The 18,417-nt window shown below is 37.4% G+C and overlaps 1 protein-coding gene across 5 annotated transcripts in view; it reads right to left on the bottom strand.

The window, feature by feature from the left end:
- Nucleotides 1–14: 14 nt before the first annotated feature.
- LOC121415927 (THAP domain-containing protein 5-like) overlaps nucleotides 15–18,417 on the bottom strand; it is a 38,730-nt gene continuing 20,327 nt past the window's right edge. Inside the window, exons 1-6 of one of the 5 annotated variants that reach the window (XM_041609321.1) lie at nucleotides 16,509–16,569; nucleotides 10,862–11,067; nucleotides 5,044–5,184; nucleotides 4,390–4,724; nucleotides 1,420–1,536; nucleotides 15–227 (exon numbers count right to left, since the gene is read on the bottom strand). In XM_041609321.1, coding sequence (XP_041465255.1) covers nucleotides 1,533–1,536; nucleotides 4,390–4,724; nucleotides 5,044–5,184; nucleotides 10,862–11,067; nucleotides 16,509–16,554 — 732 coding nt within the window. In that variant the 5' untranslated portion in view covers nucleotides 16,555–16,569 and the 3' untranslated portion in view covers nucleotides 15–227; nucleotides 1,420–1,532. Of the gene's footprint in view, nucleotides 228–1,419; nucleotides 1,537–4,389; nucleotides 4,725–5,043; nucleotides 5,185–10,861; nucleotides 11,068–14,610; nucleotides 14,762–16,508; nucleotides 16,570–18,417 lie in introns of those variants that run through there. The other 4 variants (XM_041609322.1, XM_041609325.1, XM_041609324.1 and 1 more) reach the window with 4 other exon arrangements.

Here is an 18,417-nt window from a genome sequence, read left to right as displayed (position 1 = left end):
TTTTTTCTGATGTGTTTGTTGAAACTCCAGCTGAAGCTGTGGTTGCTGTTAACGTTCCCGGAGTGCTTGTTGGACACCTTGATGTTGTTGAGGTTGCCAGTGTGGTTTTTGCATCTCCTGCAGAAATTGTTGATGCTGCTGTAGTTGTTGCTGTTGGTCAATGTAGTGTTACATCTCCTGTGTGTTTGCTGCTGTTTTTGCTCCTACTGTGCATGTGATTGAAGTACCTGAAATAGTAATTAATTTATAATGCATATGAGCAAGATACTCCCGGGGGGGGGGGCACTCGACCAAAAATGTGGTGGGGGTGTGCCGCAGGCGAGACAAAAAACGGGGGCCTTGGAGCGGGCTTATTGTAAAAAGGAGGGTCCTCGGAACGGGCTTCAAAACGACAAATGTTTGTGAAAACGGGGGTCCTTGGAACGGATCGCCAGCGTGTGAGTGCGTATGCATCCCCACGGAACGGTCATGCGTGCATGATGCAGCTAGCGCGGCCTCCGCCGGGGGAGCTCTGCGGCCGCTTTTCACCAAAATTCGACTCGTTCAATGCGATCGGAGCGGCGTAACGAAAAATATGCTAGCTTTGGAGCGGATTTCCCTCTTCTTTTTTCTCGATAAGAAGAAAATGCTATGCCTTGGAGCGTTCTTTTTATCAACAAGGCAAAAATGCTATGCCTTGGAACGGAAATTTGAGTGTGAAAATGGGGGTCCCCTCCGCGGCACATACCCACTATGCATTATATACTGAGTGCCCCCCCCCCCCCCCCCCGGGAAGATACTAAACTTATTCCTAATTTCAATTTCATTGTTAACCCTTAATAGAGTGGGGGGGGGGGTGGAGGCACCTCTTGGTACTTTGCAAGATTTATCCAAATGGACAAGATCCTCAGGCAGTCCCGGGATGACCTACCAGAATAGCCTCACAGTAAGGTGTATTAACAGGATTTTGTACTCATAACATTCAGTTGATTTTGCATGAACTCAATTCATCAAATGAATGTAAAGGGTCTACCAGTAAAAAAAATTCTGTGAGCTTTTTCGGGTAATCTTTCTGAGTCCTTTTACTCCTTTAATGAAATATTAATAATTAAATACATGATGAAGTGAGTTTGACAGTTATTTGACATGTTGCATCTTATGTGCTAGTGGTGGGGTCAATCATTATAGAAATGCAGAATATACATGTACATGTACCAATTTGGCAAGAGAAAGCAAGTCACATTATCGACCAATGATTGATATTGGTTTGTTACTTTTGCAGCTGAAAAAAAAATCATCAACACCTCAAACTAAGAGTTTAATTCTAAAATTTGGATTCCTGACAAAGAGCAAATCAAGAAGACAAAAATAATTCAAATTGTTATTATGACTTACTTTCTATGCCAAAATGAATCAGAATTATAAATAAGTTTAACTTACCTTTAAAATCACATTTCTCGGCTCTTTATCTGGCTCTTCAAACCCTTCAGTTGTTGATTCTGGCATGACTTTCTGATACTATTTTGTGTCCTTCTGGAACTGTGGACAAAACCTCACCTGAAGGAATAAATTAAAATTTTCAAAAAATGTTTGGCACTATAATTTTTTTTCTCACATGAATACATTACATGTATATCAAAAGAAAAGAAAAGGAAACTTCATTTGACTATTAGGTTTTTGTCAGGGGGGGGGGGTAAAGGGGTCAAGATGGGTCAATATGATGAACAAAAATGCAATAGTAAATAATATATAAGGATCAATCTCTGGTTGAAAAACGTCACTTCATGTAATTATTCCTCATAATTCATCTTGCACACACATATACACATAGTGAGGATGGGTGAGAGAGAGCGAGCATCGTCATCGTACATGCAAAAAGTATTAAATCCATCACTGATGTATAGATGGGGGCCATGCCCCCCAGTCAGACTGCAGGTCCCAAGAGAGTGGCTTCTTTCATCCAAATGATATTCATGACTTGAGATGTTTTGTATATTTAATGAGCTTGACGCGGACCATAACACCTTTTCATTCGGTCATTGCTGCTCTAACTGTGCATCGAATTTCATGAATTTGGTACCATTGTAAAGAAGAAGAATCATTCTTTCATGTCAAATGTTTGGATTTATTCAAAGATTTTGTAATATAGGTTCAAAGTTTGATCTAAAATATGCTATAAAATAAATATTTTCACCAGACAAAAGTTGCTATTTTCACACTTTATTTGTGTTTGAGCCCAAATGATTTTTATATCATGATAAAGCTGAATATGTATGCTTTGAAACGATATAGGTTTCAAAATAAGAATTGGTTTAATCGGGTCAAGATCACACTTTTCATTTGCCAAGTACATAAAGCAGTTTGAAAACAAGAATACTGCATTCTGATTGGTCAAATAGACCACCCAGTGGCAAATTCCAACGGTTCCAGTGCCAGGGTTCGTAGGAAGGTCACACTTCCCATGTGGTAATCTCCTCAAATACCCTGTGCCTGTTGTTCTGTGAACCTTATCCAGCCAATCAGAACTCTGGATTTCATGCAAGTACAAAATTACAGAAATCTTGTATTGTACCTTAGTGGGAAAAGTGTGATCTTGACCCGATTAAAAGGTGCCGCATATCAAGAGTGGCATTGTGAGAAAGAAAAGAAGTTCAGCTTTATGGTGATATGGATATCATTGAGGCTCAAAATAAAAAGTTTGCACAATGTGCAAAAGAAAATGGAAGAAGAAAATTAAGTTTTGAGGCACACTTTCAGGCCAGAAATTTACTTATTTAACAAAATATTGTATACAAAATAAATGACCAATATGAAAGAGTAACTTTTACTCTATCTGATAGTGCTATAATATTTAATTTCACTTGAGGTTAAAAAGAAATGCCAGTAGTTGCAGTAAACACTGATTTCATGAGAAAGTCTGGCTTAATTGTCAGTATATCATCGAGGATCTAGATTTGGTAAAGTTACATAAACTGAACTTTGTGAAATCTTGAAATCTACGCTGAAAAATGTTCACACTGAAGATCACCAACACAGATAGGCACACGTGGGACAGTGTATTATTATTGCTGGAATATGAGCTTATTTTGCTTATTTCTCAGCAATTACACAATTTCTTCCAGAATCCTTTGGCACATATTTTTTATTCATACAAACAGACACTTGGGTGGTCATTATATTAGATTCTGTAAAAAGTCATTTTGAGATCGTTACCAATACTGGAATTTCTCTTTAAAACAGGTAAATTCTTAGACTCGAGAAAGAAAATCTCATGAATCACAAGATTTTGCAAGGATTCAGCCACGAGATGATTTGGATGTATCTGGACTTTTTGCTCATTAGCATAGGGACCTGCGGTCTGACTGCCCCCCCCCCAATGTTTAACGACCAAGAAAGAAAAGGAGAAAAAGAAAGAAAGCGAACGAGAAAGGGTGAAATAGAGAGTATTTACTGGATATTATTACGTCAAAATCTTTCCAAATTTTGATTTCTGTATTAAAAAGTTCTAAAATTTTGCACACTCCCTTCGCTCTCTTTGGAGAACTTTTGTTCCATTCGCCATATTTAGCCCTCTCAAAATATTTGGCTCATTACGCCACTGAATTCAATTGTAAGAATTTTATGTTTGCTTAATGTAGACTTAATCTAACCCTAATAAGACTGCCAGGGTATTTTGGAGGCAGGAAAGATGGGCGGAAGGGGAGTGGGGGCCCTCAAGATTGACCGTTAATTGCGCAATTGTGAAGAAATGCAAAATGCCTGCCACAGATGAAAAAATTGTATATTTGATTATTCTAAAATTATTTAGAATTATATGTTTTACTAAATCATGCATGAAATTAGAATTTGGCTGGAAATCTATAAACACAGACCTTGAAGTTTTTGTTCAGACACATAAAAATTAATTGATATCACATACCTTTCATATGTATTTTTTTCCTTTCTTAAGTATTTCTTTGGTTTTTTTTACTTTTTTTATATTGTTGACAAAATTTTCTGATCATAAGCACAATGAAATTAATAGATTTTAATCAGTAAAAATAAACATTAACCGGTACGATACAATTATGAATTCTGGCTAGAAACAGATTTTGCATTGGATTTGTCCATGAAATCACATTTTAGTGCAATTCTGACATGTGTACTTACACAATGCACAATGTTGCATAATTGCAGAACCAAGTACCCAGGTGTCACAAATTTTGTCTGAACACTCATAAACTTTTTTTTAAAAAGGCTTTATAATGACGCGGCACAATCTTTCACGTTGTGGATTTATCGTGAAAATTTTTGGGCTCCCACGGCCTTTTTAGGGTTAAATCAGATAGCACATCATGATGGGTTTTACTGATATTCATTCTGCAACCCATATTTCAAAGACTATCCATCATATCTGACATTGATTTTTACCTGTGGCAGTATGTTAGTCTCTGCATTTCTACAACTGTGGCCAAATATTCTACTACTAGTTCATTAGATGGGCCCATGGCATTTTTCTTATTGTAGGAGACTGGCAAGCCCTGGCTTTGAAGTTCCTGGTATATCCTTCTCCAGCTGCAATATCTGGTCAGTTGAGGACTTGGGGGCTTTGTGTCAGGAGTGGTCTTGGTAATGGCGGTGGCAATGGTGATGGCAGTGACAGAAGCAGACTTGGTGGTGGTGACTGCAATTGCAGCATTGTTGATGGTGGTATATGCCTCATCACGACCAACATTAGCTCCTGCTGCCATGCTGCTGGTCTCCATCTATTATGTTTTAAATAGAATAAAACATTAAAACAATTGATTATTAACACATCAACTTCAGAACACTAGCATATTGATAATAAAACTTATAGATTAGCAGTCAAAGCATAAAATGAACTTCCACAGAAGAGTACATGTACCTTCTAATAGAATTTCAGACCACCTTGAGGATGTTATGCTCAAAGCAAGGTTTTTATTTGACAACATTGGTCAGAGGGACATGGATTTAAATGTCAGAATACAACTGGTATCATTGGTTGATCAATCATACTGTACAATACCCCATTTAGATATATGTTGCTGTTATCTTCCACTTTACCCCTCTTAGATTTTTGGCATTGAGTAGTAGTCCCAGGGAAGGTGCTGAAGACTTTGGTACAGGTGTCTTTGCAGTATCTGGGAGGTTGTTTGCTGAATCTAAATGACTTTCTTTCGAGGGTTTCCCTGGTTTGTGTGCATTCTGTACGAGAAGAGTGAATAAAAAAAAAAAACATTAAAAAAAGAAGAAAAATTGAATAAACCGAGATGCAAGAATGAAAAAATGACTTTAAATTTGTCAAATTAATATTCAATAGTACATTTAGAATAATATTTGTTTAGAAATGAATCCTTTTCAATGGACTTGCAGCAAAATAAACATGTTTAAATATTCATGATGATTTATTAACCCTATCTGGCCCCAAAGGAGGAAGGGGGGGGGGGTCTTAAAGGGATGGTCCAGGCTGAAAATATTTATATCTTAATACATAGAGTAGAATCCACTGAGCAAAATGCTGAAAATGTCATCAAAATCGGATAACAAATAATAAAGTTATTGAAGTTTAAAGTTTAGCAATATTTTGAGAAAATAGTCATATCATGAATATTCATTAGGTGGGATGATGTCACATCCCCACTTTCTGTTTGGTTCATAAAATCATAATTTTTTCATTATTTCATACATGTGTAAATGATGTGTCTCCATTATGATGAAATAAGTTTCAGCAATTAATATCTAATGTACTAAATCAGTTGTCAATCCAATTTTTCTAGTTCTTGGAGGATAAAATTTAATAAACATAATTTCATATAATAAAATTCAAAAGAACAATTTGAGATGTGACATCATCAGCCCACCTAATGAATATTCATGACGACCGTTTTCACAAACTACTGTTATAAACTATCAAATTCAATAACTTGATTATTTGTCATCTGATTTTGATGAAATTTTCGGCATTTTGCTCAGTGACACAGTTAGAAACATGTCCTCATATTTTTTTTGTTGGTCAAGTCTCGCAGAAGTTTAGGGACCAAGTTTGCGGCATCCGGATACGCAGTAATGCAACAATGTATGAGTTCATGTCGGACCTAGAATTGCTCAAAAACATTATTTTTCTTACAAATCTAATCCAATGGAAATTCTATTTTAAATCATAAATGACAAATGCATCATTATTCTTGCACTTATTGGTTGAAATTATAAAATCTTTGCTTTGTCTCAAAATATTATATCTATATTTTGATATTAATAGATGCTCTAAGATCTTATCTTTGAAATGGCATTTAAAAAATAAATTCATGCTTGAGCGAACACGGGACATTTTATACTTTTAGACTTTTGGCTAATCAGCAGACTTATAATATATTCATTATCTTTGCCATAATTTTCGAAAAATGCTGTCAAATTTCACTAATAAATTTATTCATTTACCTGAATTACATTGGTTTTAATTTGAACTTCTTTTACCTTTGAATTTTCCTTCATAAGTAAGAAGAGACTTTCTTGTCAACCCAAGTGAGAAGATTTGCATTTTTAATTGGGAGAATTTGTAATCATTCAAATCCTTTTTATTATGTGAAACAAATTATGTTATGGTACCTTTGATAATAATTATGTGAAACAATTTATGTAATGGTACCTATAAAAGACATGAATCCTATTTTCAAGGGGTCATTGAATCCTTCACCAAGTTTAATTATGTGCTTGACAGGACAAACAAGAAAATATTCATGTCTTTCAATGGCAATGGTGTATTGAGTCAATTTTGAAGGAGGAAGATATGGCAGATCAGGTAAAATGCATTAAAAAGTTGTGAAGCGAGCAAGCAAAAATTTCCAGTTTTTACTATGATATCAAATTTTGTGATTTTGACATAATATTCAGAATAATATCATATTTCACTTTCTATGTTTTCTGTTATTTTTCTTTCCACTTTTTTCCTTGGTCATAATTTTGTATTGGGAGGGGGGGAGCACCCCGAGCCCCCACCCCTCAGTATGCCACTGTCAGTGTTGTAGTGCCTTGATGCTCGGCCTTGGCCTTAAGGCCTATTTTTTCAAAGCCTTGGCCTTGAACATTCAAGCCTTGGCCTTGAGAGGGCCTTGGCCTTGAGGATTTTGAGCCTTGAAATTTCAAGGCATTTTCAAGGCATTTTCAAGGCTTTTTCAAGGCATTTTGTATTTTGTACTTTCATTTGTTTTATACAAGTAATTATAAATGTTTCAATTGTTCTGTACATCTAATGACACTAAATACTACCAGTCAGCAGCAGCAGAAGCAGTAAGTGTACTTTGCAGTGCCATCAATTGCAATTATCATCACATAATTATGTAACAAAGAGAAGTGATGAAAATTAATATTATTTATTGGTAATATGATGTAATCATGACTAATAAGGATAATGACAATATCAATAATAATGATAATAATTATGATTAGGATTATAGTCAGTGGCATAACAACAGGGGGGCATGGGGGCACATGCCCCCCCCCCCAATCGGCTGACTAAAAAAAGGAGGAAAAGGGGGAGAAAGGAAGAGAAACGTAGTGGGAAAGAAGACATTAATGTTCATTATAATGTTATAATTATGATATGTTACATTACATAAGAAACATTTTTTTCATATAAATGAAACATAATTTGCTCAGGGCATATGTCTTCATTGGGCCTGGTGCTCCCATTGTCTATTTACCGAGATATATAATCCTGTTAAAAAAACCCTCACGTTTTCAAGTCAATATACACCAAACTACCAAATATATTTCCTCGCACTTCGAGTTATTCTTTTACATGTACAATAGTATGCTTCTTTTTCATGAATACTTTAAGTGATTGTCCCATTTTCAGGTCTTAATATAAAACATTTCCTGTCCGTGCTTACGTTCGCAGTAGTGGATTGGTGAAAGATGTCTGCTCTCCATCAATTCCTAGAATGAGTCCTTAAAAAGTCACTTTGTCTGTTTTCTGATCTGAATATCAAAAATTTTCAGCTCGCGCTTCGCGCTCGCATCATTTGGTTAGTGAACTACGTAAGGTCTTCTTGAATTCCTACAAACAAGCCTTAAAATGCCCCTCTTCAGGTCTGAATTTCCTAAATTTTCAGCTTGCGCTTCGCGCTCGCAAGATTTGATTAGTGAGATGGGTATGTTAATCATGATTACAAGTGCTTTATGTGCATGTTTAGATGTAATTCTAACAAAATCAGCAAGCGCTTATTGGCACTCCCATTAGATGACTATGGTGAGATGTGTATAATCTTAATAGATAAAAGATTTCTAAAATATAGTCCTTAAAATCTTCCTGTTTGGGGTCAATATTTACAAAAAATTCAGTTCGCGCTCGCATTATTTAGCGAGACAGGTACCTATCATGATTACAAAAGATTGATTGTAATGTCCCTTTTTAGGTTTTAATATCAAAAATTTTAAGCTCGCGCTTCGCGCTCGCATTATTTGACTAGTGAGATACATGTCCGTTTATTGGCACTGTCCTTATAAAAATATCTCTATTAGGTCAGTATACCTGGCAACTGGGCGCGCTTCGCGCGCTCACTAGGCAATTCCAAGTTTTTGCTGGTGCCCCCCAAATGCCGTGACCAATGGTACGCCACTGATTATAGTGATTTTATGACAGGAATAATTCTGACAGATCTGACTGCAATTTTGACAACAATTTTCATACTTTAAAAATAGCTTACTCTAAAGAATGACAACAAGGTTGATTTCTATTCCATTAGGTTTTCCTTGTATTATTTTCTTTGACCAACAAGAATGTTTTAAGTCTTAATGATATTCCGAAAAGATTCGGTAAACTTGAACACAAACTTCAATTTCGTCATTTCCAAATGGGCTATGGCATCAATGGCATGATGAGCCAAAAATTTTGAGGGGCCAAGCATGGCATACAGAGCAAAATTTTAGGTTTCAAAATCAACAAATTTTGGATTGTGCTTGCATAAATTTTGTTAAGTAAGGTTCGCATTCAATTTACACACAAAAAATGCTTAGTATGTCTAGTTTTTAGGTCGGAATATTACAAATGTTTGAGCTCGCGCTTTGCGCTCGCATAATTTGATTGGTGAGTTATGTATCCTATTTATGAGTCACTAAATGCAATCCAGAACAGCTTCCTTTTCTGGTCAGTAAAAATTTCAGCTTGTGTTTTGTGCTCGCGTTAATTTGTTTAGTAAGATGCACACCTTTTTCATGATTACAAAAACAGCTCGAAATATTTTAATTTCATTTCTTATTACATCTTATTACAACATCTCACAAGGATGCCCTTTTAACAGTGATTAGCACCATAATTGACCCAAAATCGAGTTTTACAACTTCAAAATTGATTGTTTTTTTTCAAAACCACTTGCTCGCTATGCTTTCTATAGCGGGAAATTAAAGCCTAAATCAAAATATCTGTCTTATCAATTAGAAATCACTTAAAAAAGCTTTGCTGAACTGCACCAAAATTCTCATTTTGACTTATACTGTAAGTGCATTTTTGGCTTTGACCCCCCCCCCAAAAAAAAAAAAATACATTCTGCCTCCCCTGTCCCAGGTAGAGGAGAAAGACATATGTTGAGAATGGGCATGCCAGGATAAGAACACCTTGGTAATAATTATTGCAATGTGAATCGCCTAGAACAATAATTAAATGTACAAAGGTAACTACATATTTATTTTAATTTTATGTCTAAATCTACATGATCTATCATGAAATTATTTTTGTTTTAAATGTACAAGGGTCAAAAATTTTGCTCGCTCACACCTTTTATACATTTGGTCCTGTGTGTCATGTATGCCGCCTAAGCATTGTTGTCTATTTTTTTCCATATATTGTACAATTGAAATGCCTTGGCCTTGGCCTTGAGGTTTTCAGGCCTTGGCCTTGGCCTTGGGTTTCCATGCCTTGGCCTCAGCCTTGGTTATTGAAGCCTTGGCCTTGGGTATTAAAGCCTTGGCCTTGGCCTTGGAGGTTTGAGCCTTGACTACAACACTGGCCACTGTTCAAAGGCATCATTACCTTTGCAGAACACAATGAAAGGATTCGAAAAAAAACACGCTCTACCATAATTTGGTTTAAAAAAATGTTCTTGCCTAAGGAATATTCAAAACTAAAAGAGAACATATTAAAAAGGAACAACACCACAACTATCCAAATAAATAAGTAGATTTGGAAATGAATTTTGACTGCATAATTCGAAAATTATGGCAAAGATAATGAAAAGGTTAAGAGGAATTCTGCTGATAGCAAGAAGTCCGACCATCATATTATGCCATTTTGGCGCAAGCTTCCTTTTTTACCCCAGACAAAACAAAAATTTGTGTTTGCGTAAGCACGAACAAAACCAAATTATTTTAATAGCATTTGAAGGATAAGACTCCATAGCATGTATTGACACCAAAATATTGAGATCATAATTTGAAACAAAAATTTTATAGACTTTTCAAATCTATCCCATTTTTTCATACGCACTGTAGAACTTGGGAACTTATTTAGAGATTTACTTACCTGTACAGCAGAGAATTCTCTATTTATGCATAAAATAATTTATCAAAAATGAATTTTAATAAATTATGAAAAATCAGCAATACACCCTTAGCTTTGCAATTTCAAAGAAGCTCATGCTAATTATGTAGGGCTAAACCAAATTTTTAATTTGTTTGATCATTTAGTAAGCGTTAACTTAAAATACACAGTCCCCTGGTACACAGTATAGGCCGAGGTCCATGGTGACCCTCCCGAATAGGATAATTTTCATTTCTCTTTGGCTACTGAGAATGGAATATTCAAAACATTGTTCTGTCAAACCAAAGGTAGATAGATAATACAGAGATTATATTTCTTTAAAACACGTATGATATAGATCTACTGTACCTTCTGATGACGAGGCGGCAAATTAAATGTGGTTGGGACAGCATCCTGTCTTAGACGAATCGTTTGCCCAGTCCTGTCAAAGCAAGCATCTTCAAAATGATCAGAACAGAGTTCAGAGCTCTTGGAGGAATTCGATGAAGCTTGCTTCATATTGACCATCCATACTGTGTTACAGTACCAGTTCAGTCCAACGGCTGAATGGGAATCTGCAGCAAATGTAAACACATGTCATGAAATCAATTATATATAATTAAGAAAACTCTAGGCCTACTCAGCAGTGGCCCGTTTATCAACACCTGGACAAGTGAGTCATATTTATCTACTAACCACAGAGTTAGTTCCTATCTTTAGGATTTTTTACAAGAAATAATCCATTAATAACGTTATATTGAGACTATCGGTAGAAAGTACAAGAGATGTAGCCTTAATCACATAATAGCATAATTTTCAAAAAGTTAAATCATGATAAAACTTGCAATTATTGTGATAAATCAGGAAATACATCCAATCAAAAAAATAGCAGAGCCAAAACTAGAACAAAAGCTTCAATCTCTGTTAAAGGGGAATCCAACCCAAATAAAAACTTGTTCTTAGGGGAATAAGAAAAATCAGTCAAGTTGATAGGTGAAAGTTTGAACACTATCTGACAAATAATAAGAAAGTTATTTTTTTAAAGTTGTGAATATTGGTAATCCCTAGATCCACGAGACTGCAAATTGGCCACATATGTGATGTCACAGTGATGTAAGGCAAGGACTACTCTTCCATGTACTCCAATACATAAAATGGCTAATATGTCATTTTTTCAAATGTTTTACTTCAAATTTTTATTTTTCTTTCACATGAGGACATAAAACAATATACTACCAGGGTTATATTTAGATTACTGCCCCAGGGGAAGGGCAGTTAGGAGAAAAACACAAATCCCTGATAATTAAGTACATGGCCTATGGGAAAGTTGTCCTTGCCTCTTGTCATAATTTACTTACCCAGTTGCCACTTTGAAATCTACATAATCATAGGGATTTCAATTTTAAAGCAGCCATAACTTTCTTATTGTTGGTCCGATTTCTTTCAAACTTTCACCATTCTGTTTTATCTAATTTTCTCCTTTCCAACACTATATTTTATGACCAATGCTGGATTCCCCTTAAGTGTAAAGGCATCCGGCCGAGCGTTGTTGGAGCGGTCGTGGAGCGGAGAGAAAAAAAAATTCATCACTGCTCGCTACCGTTTACCATTTTCAAGTTCGATTTTAGTTTTTTTTGTTTTCGATTTTTTCCCCCATTTTGAGAGAAAAATTCTACCCTCTTTCCCTACCGCTCCAACAACGCTCGGCCGGTGTGACCATGCCTTTATGTTGGTTGTTCAGCTGAATTTCGTTGGCTTCACTCACCAAATACAGAAAAAGATATAAAAATACTCCTCGAGACAGAGGGCTGCCAGCTGTCTACTAAAGGCAAAACATGCATCAAACATAATTAAACCATGCAGACTTGGGGATTAAAATGCCGAGAAAAATGAAATCATCACTAATTCATTTTGAACATGACTAAAAAACAAGGCAAAAGCAATTTTTGTCTCGCCCACTTATGAAAATAACCAGAAATATTGTGATTTGCGAGGGCACGCAAGAATTATATCGAAACTTCATTGTGAAATTACTGGGATGGAATAACACTTCTCATACCAGCCTTGCACGTAAACTTTAATATTGACCTGAAAATGACCTTTGACCTTACCATGTGACATCCGACTGCAGCATAAGTCTGCAAGTTTGGTTGAAAAGTGACTTACGGTTGCGGAGTTAGGTGTCATAAGAGAGTCTTGCATGTAAACTTTAACCTGTAGATGACCTTTGACCTTTCCATGTGACCTCTGACCGCAGCATAACATGCAGGTCCCCCAAGTCCATCTACCTTCCAAGTTTGGTTGAAAAGTGACTTACGGTTGCGGAGTTAGGTGTCATAAGAGAGTCTTGCATGTAAACTTTAACCTGTAAATGACCTTTGACCTTTCCATGTGACCTCCGACTGCAGCATAACATGCACGTCCCCCAAGTCTATCCAACATCCAAGTTTGGTTGAAAAGTGACTTACGGTTGCGGAGTTAGTTTTCATAAGAGAGTCTTGCATGTAAACTTTGACGTTGACCTGAAAATGACCTTTGAACTTATCATGTGACCTCCCACTTCAGCGTAACATGTGCAGGTCCCCCAAGTCCATCTACTGTCCATGTTAGGTTGAAAAGCGACTTACATTTGCGAAGTTAGGTGTCCTGCATGTAAACTTTAACGTTGACCTGAAAATGACCTTCGACCTTACCATGTGACCTCTGACTGTAGCGTAACATGCAGGTCCCCCAAGTCCATCGACCATCCATGTTTGATTGAAAAGTGACTTATGGTTGCGGAGTTAGGTGTCATAAGAGTCTTGCATGTAAACTTTAACCTGTAAATGATATTCTACCTTACCATGTGACCTCTGACTGCAGCATAACATGCACGTCCCCCAAGTCTATCCAACATCCAAGTTTGGTTGAAAAGTGACTTACGGTTGCGGAGTTAGGTGTCATAAGAGTCTTGCATGTGAACTGTAACGTTGACCTGAAAATGACCTTTGACCTTACCATATGACCTCAGACTACAGCATAACATGCAGGTCCCCCAAGTCCATCTACCATCCAAGTTTGGTTGAAAAGCGACTTACGGTTGTGGAGTTAGGTGTCATAAAAGTGTTGCATGTAAACTTTAACGTTGACCTGAAAATGACCTTTGACCTTACCATGTGACCTCTGACTGCAGCTCAACATGCAGGTCACCCAGGTCCATCTACCATCCATGTTTGGTTTAAAAGCGACTTACGGTTGTGGAGTTATGTGTCATTACAGGTTTGTGACGGACGGACAGACGACATTTGGATCCCTTAGTCTCGCCTTCACCTCTGGTGGGCAGGACAAATATGTCATACGGACGTTGAGATATGCCGCGAGAGCTTTTCTCGAAAGGGTGGGTTGAGGAGGAAAGTCAAACAAAACACACCTTTTCGGGACAACCGGGGGAACTTTCCATGAAAGGCTGCATGTGTTTAATATTTTTTCTGAACCAATCGTTTCTATGAAAATTAGTCTTGAAATAACAATATAACAGTAATATAGACACTAGACAGAGGTGCATAGATGGGGGGAGGCTTGGGATGCTCTCCCCCCCCCCAAAAAAAAGGGAAAGAAAAATGAAATATAACATTTTCTGAATATTTTTATGTCAAGCTACAAAATGTGATTTTTTTTAATGAAAAGCTTGCTCGCTCACAACTTCTATTGAATTTTGCCTGATATGACACATCTGACTCCCTCAAAATCTTGGGCTCATTTTGTCTCTGATTATTAGGAGAAAAAGAGAGCTTGCAGTTTTTGTGATTCTGAATAAAATTTCATATTAATGAAGTAATTCTGGACACAAAATAATTACACAAAGCCATATGGAATTATGAGAAATAGTAAACAAATATATCAGGCTTTGAGAAAGTATAGTTGAATTATTTATCCGAGGTTGGTCTGACAATTACTTCCTGAGGGGCGAAGCCCCGAGGGAAATATAGTAGTTTTGCCAGTCCAACCGAGGATTAATAATTCCCACTATGCTTTCGAATGAAACGCCTGATATATTTGTTTTTTATCCAACTTTTTATAATTTATAACCAAAATCTATGTGATGAGCTTGCAAAGTCCGGTTACTTGAGTTGAATTACCTACTTTTCTCTGAGCCATCGTGCTCAGCAGAACGCAGATCAGTGCCTGTGCCGACACATCGCTGGACTTGCCGGGAGAGAGAGCGCGCTGGCCGGTGTGCCTGAGAGTTTAGCTAGATCCAGTTTTGTGAAATAATGATGTCAGACCTCGATATACTAGTATCCAAAAATATATTGAGGTATGACGTCAGAGTTGAAATATATTCGGTCACATGATGCTACTTGAACCAATAGTACTATACATGATTTACTCTATGTAGGATATAATGTATTCTATTCTATAGGCGTAAGTATTTGCATAGAAGTGTGATGAAACAAATCAGTGGCGAAGTGAGCCAAAGTTTTGAAGGGGCTAGATATGAATAATTGGGCAGATCTTTTTTTTGTGAGCGAGCAAAAAAAATAAAAATATTTAACTTTATAAATATCCAATGAAAGCATAATATTCAGAAAAAATATATTTCACCATTTTCTTTTCTACTTTCTTGGTCATAATTTATTTTTGTAGGAGAGGAGAGGGGGCAAGCGCCCGAAGACCCCCTCGCGTCATCTGTGCACTGAAGAAATTACTTTGAAACTGACTTTCCTTCGCAAGCTGCTGGATAATCTTTATATAATAGTTACCATGCAAGGACGGCTGCACTGCCGAGATTATTGAAAATAAATACATGAAAATGCACAAAATTTGTGTTTTCCCTTCTTTCCTTCCGTTTTGTTTCACCTGCATAGGAGAGTAAAATTATATTATAGGCGCTGTTTTTCTGACGGTGGCGGCATCAACACCAAATCTTAACAAAAGGTTGTGTTTTTTAAATGAAAACTTAGAAACCTAGTTCATGAAATTTGGGCATAAGGTTAATCAAGTATTGCTAAACGTCCTGCCTGAGTTTCAGGTCACTCAGTTGTTGTGTGTCCGTACAGGTTGTGTGTCCACACGATCAATGTTAGAAAGTCATTTGAAAAAAGTTAGAAGCGAAGTTTCATCAAATTTTAGTACAAAATGTTGGGAAATATAAAGAACAAAATAGAAGATGATAACAAGTATTGAATTCATATTTTTAGTGTAATCCAAAGACAAAAAGGAAGGCTTCAAAAAGATTGTTTACATTCATAATTCCAAACCTTCGTTATTCCGAAGGTTTGGATATTCCGGAGGTTCGTTAATCTGAAAGCGAAATAAGGTTCGTTGTTCCGAAGGTCCGACAATCCAAAAATTGAAATGACGTTCGTTGTTCCAAAGGTTCGTTAATCCGAAAAGGAATAATGAGAGTCATAATTCCGAAGGTTCGTTAGTCCGAAAAAAAATGAGGTTCGTTGTTCATTTAGTTTTTTCGGATTAACGAACCTCATTTCGTTTTCGGATTAACGAACCTCATTTCGTTTTCGGACTAACGAACCTTCGGAATTATCACTCATTATTCCTTTTCGGATTAACGAACCTTCGGAATTACGCCACAAATGTTCGGATTAACGAACCCTTTTTCGATTTAACGAACATTGTGGTTCAGGCAATAATGAATTCACGTGTTTTGGAATTACGAACCTTCTGAATTACGAAGTGTAACCAAAAGATAACATGTCCGGACACTGGACCCCCTCCTATATTAGTTTTGTTTTTAAAGATCGTGATGTTCCATGAGTTTTATATTTCCCCATAAAATCCCACCTTTGTCACTCGGAATATCAGATCGACTTAACGGACACGATGTTCAGCCAGATGGAGCGTATAGTAGTGGTGGTGAAGTGGAGCCGGCACAAACATCGCTCGAAGTAACTAAACTTGTACTAGTAATGAGTGGGGCTAGGACCTAGGCCAAACATACTTAGGCTACCACAACAGGCGATAGGCTTTCTTACCCCTCCAAAGATAACTTCTTAAATTGGAGATAAAATTTTACCTTCTAGGGTGACCTTTTCTTGGACTTGCCCTATACCCTGTACCATGAACCGTTTTGGCAGTGGATATCTAAGTCAGTGGGTCGCGCATGGGTTCTCATTCTTACTTCTGGTGTCCATACCACATGATTTTTCTGTGCGCGGTGGCGCATCTTTGGGCCCGAGCCGAGATAGGCCTCGACTCTAACATTAGAGTCTACGGACAAGCCCAACTCATAGTCAAGGGTTCATTACATGCAGAAACAGATCTAGAGGGGGGGTTGCAACCCCCCCCCAAAAAAAAAAAAAATCTGGGGACCATTTTTTTTAAATCTTATCTTTTTTAAAAAACTTGTAATTTTATTTTATTCTATTTCTATGTAGTATTCATTTAATTTATTATTATTATTTATTTGGGGGGAGGGTTGGGCGAACAAATGTCACATAGTCCTTTTTGCCCCCCATCAGCTTTTTTGAGGACACGGGCCACCGCGGAAGTGACAATCTAGGCCAGGGTTGCTGATTCTCATCCCCAAACAAAAATCCCCCCATTAAAAAAAAAAAAATGGGGGATTGCAACTTAATTTTACAAATTTTCATGGGGGTTAATTTGGCAACGACCTCTATATAAAAAATAGTGGTGTTTTAGATGCAAGGAAACGCCATTTTCACACACAGATTTTCAAAAATTTTCCCTACGTGGGAGGGGGGACACCCCCCCAAACACCCTCGCTTGCTCCGCTCGCTTGGACTCGGTCGCTACGCTCCCTCACATACCACCCCAACCCCCCCTTTATAAAAGCTGGATCCGCCCCTGACATGCCACAGCGCACAGAAAAACCAAGCCATTACTTAGAAGTGGTGTGTTTAATGCCTTATGGACGTGGACATCACTTGCAGAAGTGGGATCGCAGCAAGCCAGCATGCGCGACCACTCTAGGCGACACCCCAATACTTACCCGTGTTAAAAAACTGAGACTCCACTAACGCGCGTTTGGGCCGCCCTAGCTTAGAACTAAGTGATTTTTGCGATTTTTTTTTTAATTGTATACATTTATAAGATACGTGTGAATAGTAAAATAATGTTTAATCGGTACTCACCGGTTCTTTTGTTGCATTTCCAGACCACTTCTCACAATTCTTGGCAAATAGTTGCGGTAAATTCAGCCGCCATAGACAGGCTAGTCATCCATCTTTATTTATAAATGGAGCGCCCTTTACGATAGTTGTTAATGCCGCGGAGAAATCGTTAGGCATTTTGGCCTGTGTTCAAGGCGTTCTTTCTGTTCTATTTTTTATATTGGAGATTGTGCATTTGTTGAATAGCGCCGTCTACGTCAGGTATGAGATCGAGCGTATACATCTCTATGAGTGTATTACACTCTTCCAAAATAATTATGATTCCGACCTAGAATCACGGCCGTCACTAAAATGAAGGGAGGTACAAGTAATCCCCCCGTAACGGACCGTGACCCGGACGAGACAAAGCGTTGGGGGGGGGGGGGGGACAGCAATGTCTGTGAAATGCTGTGCCCCCCATGCTTTCTCTCCTCCGGGTCACGCCCTTATAAAAAAAATTGAATGGTATACCATTGACTACCATTTATCATACACCATTGATATACCATTGGAATACCATTCGCACAGCACCCACCATACACCAATGGTATACCATTCAAGCCTCAATGGTATACCATTCAAACTAATTTAAATAATTCGGACGTTACTATTACCATATTCATGAGCACCATTTACCATTCATATACCATTGATCAAACACCATTCACCATTGATCTACCATATGGCCACTATAGACAGGTTTACCATTGACCACCATTCACCATTCAGCCACCATTCACTGGCCTACCATTTACCATTCAGCCACCATTCACTGGACACCATTGGCCTACCAATTACCTTACACCATTCGCC

This window comes from Lytechinus variegatus, chromosome 5 (genome assembly GCF_018143015.1).
Source record: "Lytechinus variegatus isolate NC3 chromosome 5, Lvar_3.0, whole genome shotgun sequence".
Lineage (NCBI taxonomy): Eukaryota > Metazoa > Echinodermata > Echinoidea > Temnopleuroida > Toxopneustidae > Lytechinus > Lytechinus variegatus.
This window is presented reverse-complemented; position numbering and strand designations above follow the sequence as displayed.